Source organism: Hibiscus syriacus, unplaced genomic scaffold (assembly GCF_006381635.1).
Source record: "Hibiscus syriacus cultivar Baekdansim isolate YM2019G1 unplaced genomic scaffold, ASM638163v2 tig00110462_pilon, whole genome shotgun sequence".
Taxonomy (NCBI): Eukaryota; Viridiplantae; Streptophyta; class Magnoliopsida; order Malvales; family Malvaceae; genus Hibiscus; species Hibiscus syriacus.
The window spans coordinates 549,814-567,942 of NW_024062747.1; the positions used below are offsets into that span (position 1 = coordinate 549,814).

Consider the following 18,129-nt stretch of genomic DNA (forward strand, 5'->3'; position numbering starts at 1 on the left):
ATTGTGTTACAGTTTTACTACTATTTGGGCCAAAAATGAATTTTACAAAATATTTTATAATTACATATCTTTCCTCTTATCTATATTATTTTTGATGTAATTGATTTAATCATATTTTTTCCAATATGGTTCTAAAATGAGGACGAGGAAAGAAAATAGTAGGGGGAAAAAACATCAATTTTTATATCAATTGAGATTTGTTCAAAAATGAAACTTGAGATTTTCATATCGTTGAAGTTTAAGAATACATTTTTGTAGAAGACGTTATCTTTTTAAAAAAATATTTAAAATTATAGTGAATGAGTAATTATAAATTAAATATGTAATTAGAATATTTTTATAACTATTGATACAAGAAAGAAGTTACGTGAGATAATACCAAGATTATATAAGGAAAAAATTTAGAACCCAACTAAAAAACTTGAATAAAAATATATACAAACATACTATAAAAAAATATATACAAACGACTTAAGTAAAGTAACCATGAACACAAACTACATAATTTTGAGCCATAAACGATAAGAGAGACTTTCTCTTTCATGTCATTCTTACAATTTTCTTTCTTTCTTTCAAACATTAGAAGCTAGTAGCTGTAAATTTATGTTGTTTGTTCTGGTTGGTAATGCGGCAGACTCCATATCATCGTCAACTTGTTGTACTGAAAACCCTTTTCTTCAATTATTGAATGGAACTGAACCTTGAATCAATGGCTTATATAGTTTAACATGCTTGAGCATTAGCTGGTAACTGCACAAATGCCTGTTTGTCTGCTTAGAAAATTACCGTGCATGAAAACAAACAAGCGGGGAAAATAAAATCATGGTTTTCAACCAGACTCCTATTGGGCCAACAAGCACCCAAAGCTTCCATCATGTCTCTCTCTTTTTCTTTGCTAAAAATAAATATTAATGCCTTTAACCTTGATCATAGGGCCCCTGATGGATTTGGATACAGCTGTTTCTCAAATAAATTTTCTTTTTTCAAACGAAAATTTGAGTTAATTATTAAATTTTAATTGTTTTAAAGTGATAATCCACGTGCATTTCATATTTATCTTATATGTTATGTTAATAAATAATTTGAAGCTACAAAAAATTCAAAAACTTGCATGAAGTACACACGAAATGTCACGTGGACAGATTAAAATTTAACATTTTAGTCAGTATTTTTGTTAAAAAAAAAACTATTCAAGTATTTTAAAATAATTTGAGATAAAATCTGGTTCTTTAAAATGTTGGGAATCAAAATAAAAAATCATATAAACATTAAAAACTAAATTTATAACTATACCTCAATAATAAACTCCATAATATGAACTGGATAAATAGGGAAGCCATTGCTTTTGTTCACTGCTGAAAATGATTCTAACTTGCGAGTAAGTAAATAATTTTGGTTCACACACATAGCTTTGGATTGGTTAAATAGGGAAACCCCATAGAAAGTTAATCGTTTTCAAACTCTGCAATCTTTTTCTGTTTTTTAGCATATAAAGTTTACTTGTTAGATGGGGATTTGAAATTGACCATCAAATGTTTTTACTAAATATCTATAAATCATCATAAATGTAAAATGGTACTTAAAATACATTTATCGACATAAACATTTATTGTTCAAATTTAAGTATAAGAACGACATTAGATTAAAAAATAATACCCTCTTCCACTTTTTTCTATAAACTATTGTTTATTTTTATTTTTTTTATCTTTGGTCGGTAGACGGTGGCATCAACTTGGTATTTATTTATTTATTTATTTATTTTCTTATTTCGCATCTATACTTTTTTTGTTTCTAATAACTCTGCCTTTATGACACATTTTTTAAACTTTTCTTCGGTCTTTTAGCTGTTCTTGTCATTTATTTTTTTCAAGGTTGAATTTGACGTCACCACGACTGTCGAGATGGCGCTCATTTGTTATCCTGGTGGTCTTCCCTATTTTGGACCATCGAATTCGATTTGGATATGCAACATGCATTCGTAGATAGTTTTCTCACGATGATTGACTCTAATTTACGTTTACCGGTGATTTTTCAATAGTTAAATACCCTATTGTGGTTTGTCTGTCGTATCAGTCAAATTTGTTTGTATCAACCTATTGTTCGAGTTTTTTGGATGAGTTTTTCATATTTTCATTGTATGATCATTATATGATCTTAACTTGTTAGTTTTCGTGTTAATAGTTATGAGAGAATATCCGAATTATGTATTTATTTTACGATTGTGATTGTAACTCTCATTACAATTTTGAATATTTTTTTCCTTTCTTAATAAAATTAGTTGATTTTTAAAAAAAAACAACAACAACACTAGATTATATTTGAAAAGTAATGAAAGATATTATAAATACTAATTTTGTATATAAATTACAAGTAAATATCTTTTAAAATAGTGTAAGTTGATTATAAGGTGATATATGTTTAGAATTTTTCTTAATCATTTAAAACACGTATATACTGACGTAACTATTTAAATTAAAAACTTTTAAATAAAATAACATTTCTTTTAATCGCTCGGAATATTTGATATATTCATATGTAAATAAATTTATGATTGAAATGAAGGATTGAAAAGAGTTTAAATCCTATTAAATGATACAAATATATAAAAATGTTCTTAAATTTTAAGAAAAATTATGAATCAATACATGATAAAATTTTATGACTTTCCTTAAATTAGGTTCAAGATTTTGGCCGTTTGTGAGGTGCGAACCCAAGTTTGGTGTGGCGCACAAAACTAAAAGAAGAAAGTCAGTAAGCACCTTTTATGTCAAATGTGACTGTTGAGTGTTGAGGCTCCAAAAACTTCACGATCAACGAAGGAATAAAAAAACTCTCTAAATTCTAAAAAAAGTTAAAATCATACTATTTAGTTCGGGCATTGAAATTTAAGTACTACCGTCCAACAAACAAGTAAAAATTTAACTTTAAGAATATTTGTTTAGATTTTTTTTAATTATTGATAATATAAATATAATTATTTGAACTCTAAATAATTAAGAAAAATAATAATTCATTTAATGATTAAGATCATTTGATAGGATCTTGTTATATTTTATTTTATATTAATGTTGATGTTTATCTTTCCCTGTCGATAATTATGTATGTTTGTATCTCTTAGTTTTTTAAAATTATTTAATTTGATTGTTTTAATTTTTTTTAATATAATTTAATGATTACTTTATTTTTTATGGAATTAGAAAAATGAAAATGGCTAATTAATTTTTATAATTTTTTTCTTTTTAAAATTATAATTTTGTTTATTTAATAAAAATAACAGTTTTATTAACTAAAAGATTAAAACTATTTTTGAAAAAAAAATCCACCACCGCGAGAGTATTAAATAATAATTCTCTCCTCTCGTGCATATCAACGGTATTGAAAGCTATATAAAAGATTGCATCCAGGCAGGCATATCAGGAAGGAATTAATGATATACAATCCCACTATATATTATACCTGTAATGAATACCCCAATCAAAGCCCTTTTGCTAGACTTTCCTGAAACACCCAAGAACCCAAAAAGTTGTTGAGACAGATAAATGGGTGCCTGTGTATCCTCAACTTCAACCTCAAGAACAGCCAAAACTGTCGGAGGAGGATCCAGTGCAGTCAAACGCTCATCGACATCAGCCAAGGTGGTTCACATGGACGGTCGTGTTCAAGAGTTCAGGCAATCACTCCAAGCCAAAAACATCGTTTCTCAGAACCCCGGCCACTTCCTTTGCAACTCGGAGTCGATGACTATCGGCACTAGCGTGCCCCATGTGCCCGGTGACGAGGTGCTTCAACCGGGACAAATTTACTTCTTGTTGCCACTCTCCCAATCTGATAAACCGCTTTCCTTGCCGGACTTGTGTTCCCTCGCCATTAAAGCTAGCTCTGGCCTTGGCAAACACTGTGTGGACCTCTCCTCCAGTAACTCCAAACTCACCCTTAGGCGATCAAGGTAGTAAATTTTTTGGCTACTGGTTTTGCATCCCCCCCCCCCAATAAATGTGATTAATATTTTATGATTTAGACTGTAAAGTCAAACGGTTTAGGATCGGTGTTTTCACTTTAGGAAAGTGCCCTATCCATCTAACTTTGTTTGGCGACAAGATTATTGAATTCATCGCCATTTTTGTTCCCTCTGAAGCTTGATATTATTATAAACTTTAATGGATTTGTAAATGCAACCATGTCAAATGAAAGGCTTGGACTACACACCTTCAACATAGTTTTCAAAGCCAGGCCAATTAATGCACCAAGGTTTTGCTGTAACTGTTGAATTCAATTCAAAAGGAATTCATTAAGGTATTGGGAATTTTAATGCTTAACGTACACATATCAGAGGTTATGATGCTTAACAGTTTTTTTTTTTTTAATATCGAAATCGGGAAGGTAACTTGAATTCGAATCAGTTGGACTAAACTCGAACTTCATGAACCCAATTGATACTTACGTAATCACTAAACAGATTGTGTCAAATAGGCAATGTAACTAAGATTTCGTGAATAAATGGATGCTTGAAATGATATTTAAAAGCTCACACCAAAACTGTATACAAACCTTGATGCACATTACATAACACAGCATAATAACAATTAGCATCACAAAATATACACCTACGATTTCTATTTGTTACAAGCAAAAATGTGAAATCTTACAAAATGATAAATGCTTTCAAAATGCATCATGCCATTGATGCTTACAAACAATCATCTTACTAATTCTTTGGATATTAGATACCTGAAGGTGAAATTGTGAGGGATCCATTCGATGCTCTTGCGGGATTTGCTTACTGGACATTTTCTAATGCTCCTTCGGAGGGATTCGGGCAAAGATCGTTCGACCATTTCGATGATACCGACTGCACATAGACTTGAGTCCTTTGCAAATGATTCTACCATCTTTGGTAACACAATTTTAAGGTCTTTGCGGACACCGAATGTAGCTCTGATATACTCTTGTTTAGCAGTTTCCAGCTCTTGAAATACTTTCTTCGGTGTGTAGGCTCGGACCTAATGAAAATAATAAATATGATTAGAAGGCTGACAATGTCCATATGAAAAGATAACACCAAGGATAAAAGCTATCTTTCAACTGGTTCTTAAACATGCTATCATTGGAGCTAATAGAAGGGAAAACACTCAGATCGAAGACAATATAGTACCGCAGGATCAGAATGGTTTCCCGAACAGAGTGCGAAGTGTAAAAGTGGTTCTGGATGTTCAATTGCATATGCCTGCCTTCTGTCTCCAGTTTTAAACTTTTTCCTTGAAGAAATTAATAACCGAAGCCACTACAAGTAGGAGAAACCTTTTTCAGCCCCACCTTAAAAGATAAATCGTCTGATTTGAAATATAGACTAATTCCGTCAATCAAAATCGAGGCCATGAAAGATGAAGCTTGAGATCTACCTGTCCGGGGCGTGACATACGACATCCAAGGATGGAACTCTGTATTCTATCCACACTGATGGTGTGCCCCCCAATGTTATATGCAGCCTGAAGAGTACAACGTATAAGATAACACATACCAATCTAGTTTCATCATTCAAGAGAAGCAGAAATGAAGGCAAGTTAGCTTACCCTCAACAGTAGAAATAGTCTTTTCACATTATTTTGTGGAATACCATAAGCCAAAAAAGCCTATATCATAGAAGATAGGAAAGACTTAGTACAATATATCTGTGAAACCGGAACCAAATTTATAACAGCAGATTCTTTTCGTTGATGAGAATACATACATGCATCACTAATGAATTGTGTATGTTTATCCAGAATGCCAACTTCTCTTCATGTCTCAACTTCCTTGGATCAACTTCTTCCAATCGACAAATAAGAGACCTAAAACATGACAATTTGATAAACATGTGAATCCCCGCATCATAAGAAACAGGTTTTCTTGTGATGATTGCATGTTAGGAGACGCACCTGAAATTCTGTAGCAAGTTTTCCACATCAACCAGTTTCTGACTATCTCTGAAAATCCATGGCACTTCAAGCATTGTACTATATGGTCCACTAAACTCTTTAAGTCCTTCGACGTGGAAAGGGTTATCTAACCGTACATCAAAAGATGAATTGTTTCTGAACCCTGGACTCCACGTGTCATGCTGATCCGGCGGGGAAAAGGCACTGGCCGATGACATAGATGAATTGGGAAATGAATAGCTGTTTTGAATCAAAGGAGGGTCTGCAAGCTTGCAATATATAGCAGACATACACTTGATCATATCCTCTGAAAGCTTGTTTGGTGTGTCTGGGACATGATTGGAAATTTGAGTGCCAAGATGCTCGGCCAGACTGATTATATTCGATGAATTCTGAGCATACTGTAGAGAACCAAGCAAATGTTAAAACCATAAATTCCTCAAAGTGTCATACATATCCTATGAGAGTTTATTCTCTCATAATGATAAATCGTTGTATCATGCATACAATTAAAATGAGACGATGGTTGAATTATTTCATCTCAAGCTTCAAGAGTGGAGACTTTGCAATCATTTATTCCAAAGGTAAACAATATAAGTTGTTGCTTATATAATAACTTAATGATTTACTAACAAGTAAGATGACCAGCATTTAATCGAAAATGTTGACAACGAAATCCAAATGCTGAGAAGATTACATGGTAGAAGTAAGATACCTCCAGCATGGACAAAGGTTGTGAATGACAAGCACGTACAGCTTTATCAGCCAAAGTCTCATCCGGAGGAGATGCCCAACTTGGGAATGCTAAACGATGTGATAGTGTGGAATGACAACGATGAACACCGGAATCTAATAGTTTTTCTCCTATAATGCCAGTAGGCTCCTTCCATGATTTCTCACAGTAGCCTGACTGTACATCTGAATTTTCAATTTTTGATGCATCATAAGGTCCAGAAAACTCCAAGAATCTCCCACTTGAGGTATCTACTGGTATTTTCAACCTTCCATCCAGAGGAGATGCCCAACTCGAAAATAATGAATGCTGTGATAGTGAGGAGTGACAGCGATGAACACCAGAATCTAATAGTTTTTCCCCTACAATGCCAATAGGCTCCTTCCTTGAATTCTCACGGTAACCAGAACTCACAGCTGAGTTTTCAACTTTCGATGCATCATCAGGTCCGGAAAACTCCAAATACCTTTTACTTGGGGTGTCCACTGGAGTTTTTAACCTTTCATCCCCTTTAGATGGGGAAATTGAAGACACTTTTTGATCGAAGGCTTTCCTATACAGGGATAGAAGGTACTGTTCCAAATATACAACTTCCAATTCTAAAACAGCAATTTCCTTGATCAGCTCTGCAGCTGGCTGTAGAAAAGCAGTGTCAACTGTCAAGAGGGAGACATGAAGAATGTATAATGAAACAGTGAAAAGACAAAACACTAAATTCTAAGAAGCTTAAGGTAAAAAATTGGCATAAATGAGAATTTAATTGTCCATTAAGACTAGAAGTGGTGACCAGAGTGATATCACTGAAGGAGAAGAAAAACAGAAAAAATCCCAGAGAAATAAGAATTTAGAGTTACCTTAGATATGGACACTGATGTTTCATCTGTACCTTCATGGGATGAGGTTCTATAACCCAATGCTCTTTCTACAGCACAGCGAATCTCAAATTGATCTCGTAATCTTTTCTCAAGCTGCAAAATCTGCACCAAAGGATTTTGGAAAGATAAAAAAAACAAATGAGCAATAGAACTTCAAAACTTAAGAGCTGCAGCCTATTCTTGGGTCATAAATGACCTGAACACGCCACTCCTAAACCGAATTCAAGCCCGGTAAACACCTAAAGATGACTAAACTGATATAGAACAGACTCAGTTGCACACCTCTTGCTTCAAAGAGCTTCGGACCTCAGAGCTTGGGGTGGGAGATTGCTTCTTCTGGGTTTTGGCAGAGTTCTTCAAGTGCCTCATATCCTGGTGCCACATACATCAATAAGAGCCTTGGGAAATGGAGAAGTATTCTTTAGCATTAATTCTTTAGCCTTACACGGTTATACCCCAGTTTTTTCATGCATAAATGCAATATTTTATTCAGCTCCATCTAGATTTATATCAAAGAATTCTATTATGTAGTTCCCACTTTGAAAATCTTATAAACTATCATATGTAACAATAAAGAGGATAAAAGGGGGAAAAAAGAAAAAGAAAGAAACGTGGGGAAGAACAGGGAAAGAGATCCTTGTAATAATTTATATGGCTGGTGGCACTTTACTAGGCCTTTGCATTAGATGCATGGAAAAAGTAGTCCTTGGTCAAAAAAACAATAAGACAATCAAATCATTAGCTTACGGATTACTTAGAGTTAAAAGAAAAGGGAAAGAATTACCAGCTTTATACGATTTGATTCTTTAAGAGAATTATCCAAGCTTTCCCCTTCATCTCTTTGCTTACCAGGAAAGCTGCTATGTGACAAAATCAAGCACCGAAAATCAATAAATAGAACTTGCAAAATGCAGGATTTGAGGACAGCCATTGTGATTCATAGCCGTCTCATGACTACTTTGCTAAACTCAAGCAAAGTTCATAACTTTTTTTCCTCACAAATTTCTACAAGCAAGAAGACCAAGGGTGTCAATTCATCATCACCCTGTATCAGTGATCCACTTAGCTATCATTTTCAGCAAACCATCTCAAAAAACGGTTACAATTACATGTAAATTGCCAACGACTTATCAATGGAAAACGTTCTTGAAAATAAAGGATAGTCATTCAATATTTTCGAAAGAAAAGAAACATTTGATGGCAGAAGCCAGATTTCAAGCAGTTTCACGATTTAAAGAAATTCCCTTTGGAACTCAGCTGGACCACTAAATGCATTTAATGAAGGACCAAAACCAGGAAGTACGGACAAGGTTTTCTACTTCTGTGTAAATGCTTAAAGTTCCAAGTTTTTTTCTTTAAAGGAAACCCCATCTCAGAACTCTTTGTAGAGAAAAAGCTTAACATTTACAACAAATGTGATAGCAAACTAAACAGAAGATTTTTGAAGAGTCACCTCTTGGAACGCTTATGTCTTGAAGATATCACTTTCAACCCCAACATTTTACTTTCTCCACTGCTGTGGAACCTCATCACTGAGAAAATGGTGTCGGAGAATAAATTGGTTGTATTTGAGCAGAAAAAACAAAAGATGGCAGAAAACGGAACAAAGTAGAAGCCTTTACCAATTAGACTCTAGAAGATTGAAAGGAAAAAAACAAGGGAACACCAGAGAGTTTTGAGGAAGATGAACGAGCAGGGTACGAAATTTTGCTAATAAAAACAGCCTGAAACTTAGCAGGGGACTGCAAAATGCTTTTGCATAAAAACCCACATATACGGCTAAGAAAAAGATGAGACTTTTATTTATGGTTTTTGACCAGTGTTTCTTTCTCTTTTCCTTAAGCTACTCACTTTCACTCACTCTACAAACCACTTAGCTGCTGCAACTTGAGGAGGCTCTCCTTTTTCTCTTTACATTAAAAGATGTAAAACCAGCTCGTGGGCTTCAAGGGAAGAAGAAAGCTTTGATTTTTTGACACTACACCCCCTTCATGTCAATTGTCAAATAAATGTCAAAAAGTAGGCACTGTTCTTCAATCAACCGACTACCACAGGTCTCTAAAGTAGAAAATTGGTGGAAGATGAATAATGGCCTATCACTGTTTAGAGCTTAGAAACGAATATCTTTAAGCCTTATTTATTTATACTTCCATTAGTCAATCTCCACATTCTTCTTGTTTTCCATTGTTGAGAAGCAAGTGGGAATTGTTGACCATCCTTCCTACCCTGTCTCATGCTGTAATTACAATCTACGTTATACTGTATGATACTTCAATCCATTCAGTTTCATACATGTTAAACATAGGAATAGTATTCGATTAGAGAGATCTAAAGTCAACTATTAAAGTAAATGCACAACTTTATCATCTCCTTTTATAAATTTTTTGAGATTAAATTTTTACATAAATAAATGAAATTCAATACACTAAGATTACATGAATCATATTATTTACCTTAATAATAAGCCAAAACTGCATAGCTACAGGGTCTACTCTTATGGAATTCTTGTCTTAGCTAACATATACCTTTTCTCAACAAATTCTGAAAAAGATCCTAAGATCAAGTTGTCTTTTTTTCCTATCTAACTTTACTGTGGTAAGAAAATGTGATACCGGTTTTATTATTATTTTTTTAATATTTTAGGTAAAAAATTATCGGAAACATTATTATTTCTATCGATTTTGTTATTATTGAGCATTTTATCGATTTTGTTAACATATCTGATAAAGCGCTACCTAAAATATTATTTTTTTACCGGTTTTATTATTATTGAGTATTTTACCGAAAATATTAAAAATGTTAATACTTTATGTAGAAATAATAATGTTTTAAATATTTTTTATCGAAAATATTAAAAAAATAATAACAAAACCGTAACACATTCCCTTATTTTTTTGTTAAGGTTGTTGTACGGCATAACTTCCCAACTTTACTGTAGCCATGAAATTAGCTCAGCACATTGCTTGAACTTGGTGCATTATTCGCCAACTTCTTTGACACAAATGTGAATACCAGCCTATCACATGTATGTATGTATGTATACATGACAAAAGATTATGTCTCATGATTGTCAACTCAAGCAACTAATCAATCAACAGAATCATCATTTTCTGTGTCAAAATGGTTGCTTGACATTGTGTTAAAATATTTCAACCAACAACAAAAGCTGGTATTTGAGTTGGTTTTTCAACTAATCTAGAACAATAATACTGCAGCAAATAATTTAGGCTATCTGGCAAACTCCCATTTGATTATATTATCAAACAGGTTCAACATCCAATGATCCTTAGTAATCACAAGATCTTTTAAAAATGTCTGAAGCAAGTCTTTCCAAATATAAACGATTATGATCTCTAATCAAAAGGTAAAAACAAAAGTAGCCTCTGACCTCAAAAGGGATGAAAGGGAATTTGAAAGTAAACATTGGACGCTTAAAAGGAAATGAGGTTTTTCTCTTTGTCTAAACCTCTTTGTTTGGGACAAAACAGGCTCCTAAGTCCTAACAAGATATACCCATATTTGTCTTACTAATATTTGTCATAGAATCCGCAAAATTAAAATAATAAAATGAACATATATAATATATAATGATTAAGGAGCTTTGACCTTTACCAATATCAATACAATAAAATAAGTTTGTGTTGTAAGGTGGGATCGAATCCTAGGTCGTCTACGAAAATTACTCTCAACTTAGTGTTGGGGACAATCTATTATCTTACCTCTCCTTACCGCTTTACATATGGGAAAAAATGACAACCAATTTTTGTGTTGTAAGGTGGTCAGGTCTTTCCTTTTGTCCCCCACACTCAACTACCGAGAAAAATAGTTTATTTTTTTATTCACAGCAACAATGAAGAAAAACAAAGAGTTTGCTTATTGGAAAACTTTTCCATTAATAACTGTTTGATTGACAGCCTTTTCTATATTGAGAATGCAGAAAAATCCAAAAGTATTATCTATAAACAAATCTGTAAAGTAAGCAAGTTACCTTTGAGAGAGAAGAAAACTATAATTTTTCAATATGATTAAACTTCAAGATTAAGGATTGCCTATGTTTTAAATTTTCCTACCACCCAAATGTGTTGCTTCTACCCAGAAAGAAAATGTAAATTGAATATGGTTATAAAATAAGTTTGAGAATCAATTTTTTTATTAGTCTTGAGTGATTATAATGTAGTATATATTCAATTTTTTTTAATTATTTGACAATAAACACTCAAACATCCCCATAGACGTCGTGCTCGAATCGAAAACTTCTAGAAATAACATTCATTCTTTTAACCAAAGTTCAATTAGTTTGTGTGAGAATCAAAATTTATAAATAAAATTGACAGACATAATTCATATATGAATGGAACTTGACTTCTTAGACGATTCCAAAATCTATTCATGTGATATTGACCAAGAAACAAACATCCATTCATGTGATTATTGAATGTTGAAGATATATGATTGTTTATGCTAGAGGGCTGTTGAAACTTGGAAATCAGTCTGGAGTTGGTGAAGAGTAAACATCTTGAAGTTTAGAAAATTTGCAAATCTCAAGGAATCATTTGCTATAAATATATTCAAGTGATAAATGAAGACAAATTAGAAAATTAAACAACAACAACAACAACAGAAAAAAGGATGAAAACTAAAGGAATTAGCCTGGAAAATGTTGAGGAAACAGTTTCAAAGGAAGAAACAAGCAATATTGGTTCATGGTTCTTGGTGCCTATACTCGGTTAACCTATCAAATCTTGTCGTGTTAGTATATACTCTTTGGACACCTCATAAATCTCTCAATATTTTATCGAATTTCGGTGCACTTTCATCTATTCGAATTTGAAATATAACACATAAATAATCGTACTTTGGAAAACTATATTACTTAATATAGTTTATTTTAATAATATAGATTCGAATTAATGAAATTGTATTTGAAAATGATAAAATCATAAAGGACTTGCGGTACTCAAAGAAGATCTATTTTATACATTCACGAGATGACCCTACTCAATTTACAAGTTATTGTTACGAAATAACGAGAGTAAAACACTAAAAAAAATATTGCAAGAGAGAAGAATCACCCACAAAAGAAAATAATTAGTATAATATTAAAATTGCGAAAGATTTATAGTTTAATCAAGACTTTTAAACGATTTAAAGTACGTGTCTAACAATAGTCATAGCTCCTATTGTTTATTTATAGGATTAATTGTTTTTAGTCAAAAGGAATTATTAAAAATATTCGAGATGTTGTATTTGTAGGATCTATACGTTATCAATGACTAAAAATATATACTGAATAAATATTATATTGTAATGGTCTCATATGATTTAAAAAGAATATTATAAGGAGTCTTCCTCCATATGAATTCTTATTTTTAGTCAAAAATTAATATAAGAAAGTATAATCTTGTACATATTTGATGGGTATTAAAATTCATATCAGAGGATGAATCTCGCACCCCGATTTAGATTAGTGGCGGGCTTCAACTTGAGGCCTCCACATTGTTATACCTTTAGCTGCGTTTGGTTCACGGAATGTAAGATTATCAGTGGGAATGTAAGATTATCAGGGACTAAGATTACTGAGAATGTTGTATTTTGTGTTTGATTGGTTTAACATAAATGTAAGATTACCGTGTTTGGTTAAAAGAATAAAAAATTATTGGAATGTATATTTGACCAAATTGTCCTTATTATATATTTGTTTTTTTTAACAAGTTGGAAAATATTTATATATTTTATTTAAAAAATTTAAATTCATAAAATTTATATATATAATTTTTACAAAATTGAAAATATAAAAAGGTTTAATGAAAGGGTAAAATTTTATTTTAACCCGTAAACTTCATATAAAATTTTAATTATAGACTTTTTTTGTAAATCTAAAATAATATAAGGATAAATTTGTAATTTAACCTTCGTAGATTTTTTATTATTCAATGATAGAAGAAGGATATTTTTAGGAAAAAAATTTAAGGGCATTTTAGTCCAAAACGCCGGTAATCCAACAATACCTAAGGAAAGGGAGGTAATGACATTCCCGATAATATACCAAAAAAAATCTACTATTGGTAATAAAACATTACCGGGAATGAAATTCCCGACCAACCAAACATGGGAATGTGGATTTCATTCCCATGGGAATCTCACATTCCTTGATCCAAACACCCCCTTAGAAACTACCAGCTCTCCGTTAGTGGAGGCTTTCGAATAGACTCATTTTCTTACCAATGTTTTCATGGAATCCATATACTCCATGTATGGGTGAGTAAAACTCAACTTGACTTTAAAAAATCGATATTTTCGACTCGACTAAAAAAAATTACTCAATATAACTTCGAGTTATAATTCCATAAACTCGACTTAAGTCGAAATAAATTCAAATTTAAGTAGAGTTATAAAATGCAACTCGAATAACTTAAAATTTTTAGTAATTAAAGTATTGAAGTTTGAGTCAAGTCTCTCGACTATGTAAGATATATGTGTATGACATAAGAAAAAATATGAAGAAATATATATGTATTGTATATAATTAAAGAAACCATTTAAATTGGAAGGAAATAGTATCATGTTATTATAAAATATTTACAATTAGATTTAAACAAAAAAATTGAACAATTTGACTCGAATTTTATAAACTAGATTCAACTAGAAAATAATTCAAATTAAGTTTGAGTTATAAAGTCGGACTCGTCAATTCAAATAACTCGAATTTTTTTTACTCGAATGCTCACCTCTAACTCCAGACACATGAGTATCATAGCCTCCAAGCTATATGTAGTGGATAAACAAGACCTCTAATATACTCTTATGATCTACCGGAACGAAAATTAATATCTGGCAACAAAATATATTTAGCATGTTGACCTATGAGTAATCATAATTATCATATGTCTGACACCATCAATTAAAGTCCCAATATATACTCTTAGCCATTACTAAGAGAGGGTTTCCTTCATTTTTATTATCACTCATTTTTCACTCCATCTTCCTTTATGCTTCAATCTCTTTCACATAGAAACATCGATAGGGATGAACATGGGTTTGGTTGAACTTTCGGTCAATTCGATTTGACTCGTAAAGTATACATCCTCTACCCAACTTGATTTGACTCGAAAAATATACAATTTCCACCATTTTGAGATAAAATTCAAGTTCGATCCGACCCGAAATAAAAAATTTATTAAAAATATTTTTATTCATTAAAAATATTTTTATTTAGTAAAAATAATGATTGAATTGAATATATATATATATATGGTATTATTGCAATTATCCCTAAATATATATATAAGGTACAATTATATTTTTCGAGTCGGTCGGGTATTTTTCACCCTAAACCCGAACACGACCGGACTCAAACTCGGACCCGATTTTTTTTAAAAAAATCTGAACTCGATCGGGTCAGGTCCGATTTGAGTCCCGTGCTCATTCCTAAACGTTGGTCAACGACTGTTATCTCATTGGTCCAAATAAGTAGAATTACATGCTTTTCAACTCAAATCTAAATATAATTTAAATCACAAAACTCTAACCGTTATTATACCAATAATTTGCCGATTTAGTTATTCGACAATGGTAATTTGAGCGACATGCATGGAGGAAGCAGAAAATTTCCATATGAATTTGTGCATCATTTTGCACTCAAGACCATGTTTTCCATAGGAAAAGGACAATTCAGATAAGCAATAATGAAGTTTGCCATGTGATTCGGAAATCATAGTTCAAAAGGCAGATGCATCACTCTCCATCATCACCCACGCATAAAAAGACTGGGGATTGGGGAATGAAGTGTATGTCTTCCCCTTGAGTTGGCCATACAAAACCACTAAATACATTGTAGTATATACAAAATACGAATCCGAAATTTAATTCAATTGATTTACATTACAACGATTTTGAGCTCGAATCGGTTCCAATAACTGTTCCGAAGCTGCATATTTTCTGAAGTGTAAAAGAGAAATGAAAACTTCCAAATAGATATGGACAAGGGAGCCAATGCCAACCACAACAAGCAAAAAAGGGCATGTCTCCCTTCCCCTCCATTTCAAGAAAGGAAACAATAAGTTCTTAGATGCTTGAACTTAAATTATTCTCTCATCCATATTCATCACTTTAAATATATGTAAATTTCCTTTTTTAGTTTTATTTTATTTTTGGTTAACACTTAACATGTAAGATTGATTTCAAGTCAACAGCGTGCAGAAAAACTCCCTTTCTGCTTATGTACGTAATCCTTAGTATGCAGGAATCAAAAGGTTTAAGTGATTAAGGGACTTGTTGTTATCTTTTGAAGTGTCGAATTCGAGCACTGTATGTACAAGGATATGGGCTTTCATTATCAAAATTTGTGAGCCTTTAAACAGATACTACCTTATATTCATCATAAATTTGTATAAAAGCACGAGTCGAGATAAACTTTTAAAATCAATTAAAATAAAATTCATTTTTTAGATAAAATGTGTGTTTTAAATCCAAATGAAGTAACAAACTGCTACAAATCAATGAATACAACTAAAACATCCAAGAATAAACTCAAACCGGAACTCCCACATTAAACACTACGATTCATTATTAATTTGATATTTTAAAAAGTAAAAAATTCTTTAGATAAATCATAATTATAATTATTTTAGATAGAAATTTGTGTAAAATAAATGTTTTAATAGTAAATATTTTTAAAATTCATTTAATATTTTAATAATCATTATTATAAACATAAATTATTTTTTAATTTTTAAAATAAAAATAAATATTTTAAAATGATGTAAGAACTATCTTTTAAAAATAAAAAATAGTAATGCTTCATACATAGAAAATGGATTGAAAAAAACTCAAATATTTAAAAGTATTTTGGATAAAAATTAAATTTAACAAAATTTTGGTAGATCTTATATTACAATTTATTCAATCAATAAATTTAAGTCAATATGATACTTCTTGATAATTACAGTAATATAACTACTCAAATTATAAGTTTTAATATTATATAATTATTTAATTATGATTTCATTTTTTAAATTTTTTAGAAACATTATACATCTAAAATATTTTTATATGAAATAAATATATATATATTTTTAGAAAACAAACACGTATATACACATAAAGTATAATGTTGGGCGTCTTTTGAAGAGAATAAAAATAAAGCATGCTTTACCTCTCAAAATAATGTAATTTTGTTCCCAAATCAGATGTTATTTTAAAGCATCGATTGCTTCAACTAATTTTGACAAATGGTAAAGCAGGCAGAATACCTTTCTTTTCTCAGAGGAAGATAATGGAATGAAGGGATATCCACTAAGCAAAGGGAAATTGGTATATTTGAGGCAAAGAGGCCATTATCAAAAGACAGTGAGTGTGAGGGGAGGGATCTATTAATTAGTTAACTGCTCTTTTATATTATCTCATTTTCACATTACATCTCGCCTTGTAAAATAGCTAAGAACAATTAAGACTAAATATAAGTATTTATTTAATCTTGTTTTACGATCTGATAGACTGTGATAGAATATAATAAAAGATTAAGATTATTTTTTTAGCATTACTTAAGAGATATATTATTTATAAGATTTATTTCAATATATAATGTATCTGAGTCGTATTACCATCGTCATACTCAATTTATTTATCTTATTAGGATATTATTATACTTACAAGTGTCTAAGTACGCCTCACACATATAATTCGAATACGACTGTCAAAAACAATACTTAAATTGAGAAATAAAATTAGATGTGTTTCAGTCTCTGGTATATCCAGGTTTATTACATCATTATATTTAATCTATTTAGCTTGTCAAGACATTATTATAGTTTGAATGTTAATGGTTGAAAAATATGAAAATGACGATTCAAATGGGTTTAATCTTTTTTAAACTTCTCAAGTCTTCAAGCATGCTGTAGTTTAATTTTCTCTTGATGATACCTTCGATACCCATAAGGGGGATACAGGCAGTCGACTTCACACAGTACCCACTGTAAATTCGCATCTGCATATCGACAGCTACTATTTACAACCACCACTACTAATAAATCAAATCCGAAAAGACTTCTTTTTCAATTTTCAGATCACAAACACCCGGTCGGCCAATCCCATACCTTTCTTTTAGATTTCCATTCTCACACACGTAATCCAAGTACAAAAAACAGAGCTCAAAACAGACAAAACCCAGTTTATTTTTGGTCTTCCCCAACAGTACACAGTCACATATTCACACCATCTTTTGAATTTCGGCCACGGGTGACATATATGCCCATGTCTACCTCAAAACAACCATAGCCAAATAAATATAATTGTCTCATCTTCCTGTTTTAAACTCTTTCTATGCAAATGGAAGGTAAAACAAATCACATTAGCCATCCCTTTTCACATGTTATGCAACAGTATGTATGTATGTATGTATTTATGTAACATTTTGCAGTTCTATTTTTCTTTTCTGTGACCTAGATGCTCTTTGCTGGTGTGCTTTTTTTTTCCTGCTGTTATATGCCCTAAATATAAAAGAACCCATTATCTTAAATGTAATGAACCTTCTCTGCTTCCCATGTTTTTTTGGATATTAATTTTTCTTATATATACTTAATTACATGTTATACGATTTGGAGGATTG

The 18,129-nt window shown here is 31.5% G+C and overlaps 2 protein-coding genes across 3 annotated transcripts; one reads left to right on the forward strand and one right to left on the reverse strand.

Moving 5' to 3' along the window:
* The first annotated feature begins 3,539 nt into the window (after positions 1-3,539).
* LOC120126794 lies at positions 3,540-3,950 on the forward strand. Its single transcript, XM_039144887.1, has one exon. The coding sequence runs from the start codon at positions 3,540-3,542 to the stop codon at positions 3,948-3,950; it is 411 nt and encodes a 136-aa protein (XP_039000818.1).
* A 588-nt stretch (positions 3,951-4,538) lies between these two features.
* LOC120126998 lies at positions 4,539-9,589 on the reverse strand. 2 transcript variants are annotated; one of them, XM_039145013.1, is made up of 12 exons: positions 9,146-9,589; positions 8,977-9,055; positions 8,308-8,383; positions 7,806-7,895; positions 7,503-7,625; positions 6,631-7,284; positions 5,916-6,316; positions 5,729-5,828; positions 5,571-5,630; positions 5,400-5,486; positions 5,153-5,281; positions 4,539-5,000 (listed from the first exon to the last, which is right to left on the reverse strand). In XM_039145013.1, the coding sequence occupies exons 2-12, from the start codon at positions 9,051-9,053 to the stop codon at positions 4,698-4,700; spliced, it is 2,100 nt and encodes a 699-aa protein (XP_039000944.1). In that variant the 5' UTR covers positions 9,054-9,055; positions 9,146-9,589; the 3' UTR covers positions 4,539-4,697. The 2 variants fall into 2 exon arrangements, with proteins under 2 accessions (XP_039000944.1, XP_039000946.1); XM_039145015.1 differs by having other exon boundaries at positions 8,308-8,380; positions 9,146-9,588.
* Between the last annotated feature and the right edge of the window lie 8,540 nt (positions 9,590-18,129).

Excerpts from the sequence above, each read along its gene's own strand:
- LOC120126794 (XM_039144887.1), top strand. The coding sequence starts at position 3,540 with ATGGGTGCCTGTGTATCCTCAACTTCAACCTCAAGAACAGCCAAAACT.
- LOC120126998 (XM_039145013.1), bottom strand. The coding sequence starts at position 9,053 with ATGAGGTTCCACAGCAGTGGAGAAAGTAAAATGTTGGGGTTGAAAGTG. Across the intron at positions 7,896-8,307 it reads AATCAAATCGTATAAAGCTG|GATATGAGGCACTTGAAGAA; the intron begins GTAATTCTTTCC and ends ATGTGGCACCAG. Across the intron at positions 6,317-6,630 it reads AACCTTTGTCCATGCTGGAG|TATGCTCAGAATTCATCGAA; the intron begins GTATCTTACTTC and ends GGTTCTCTACAG.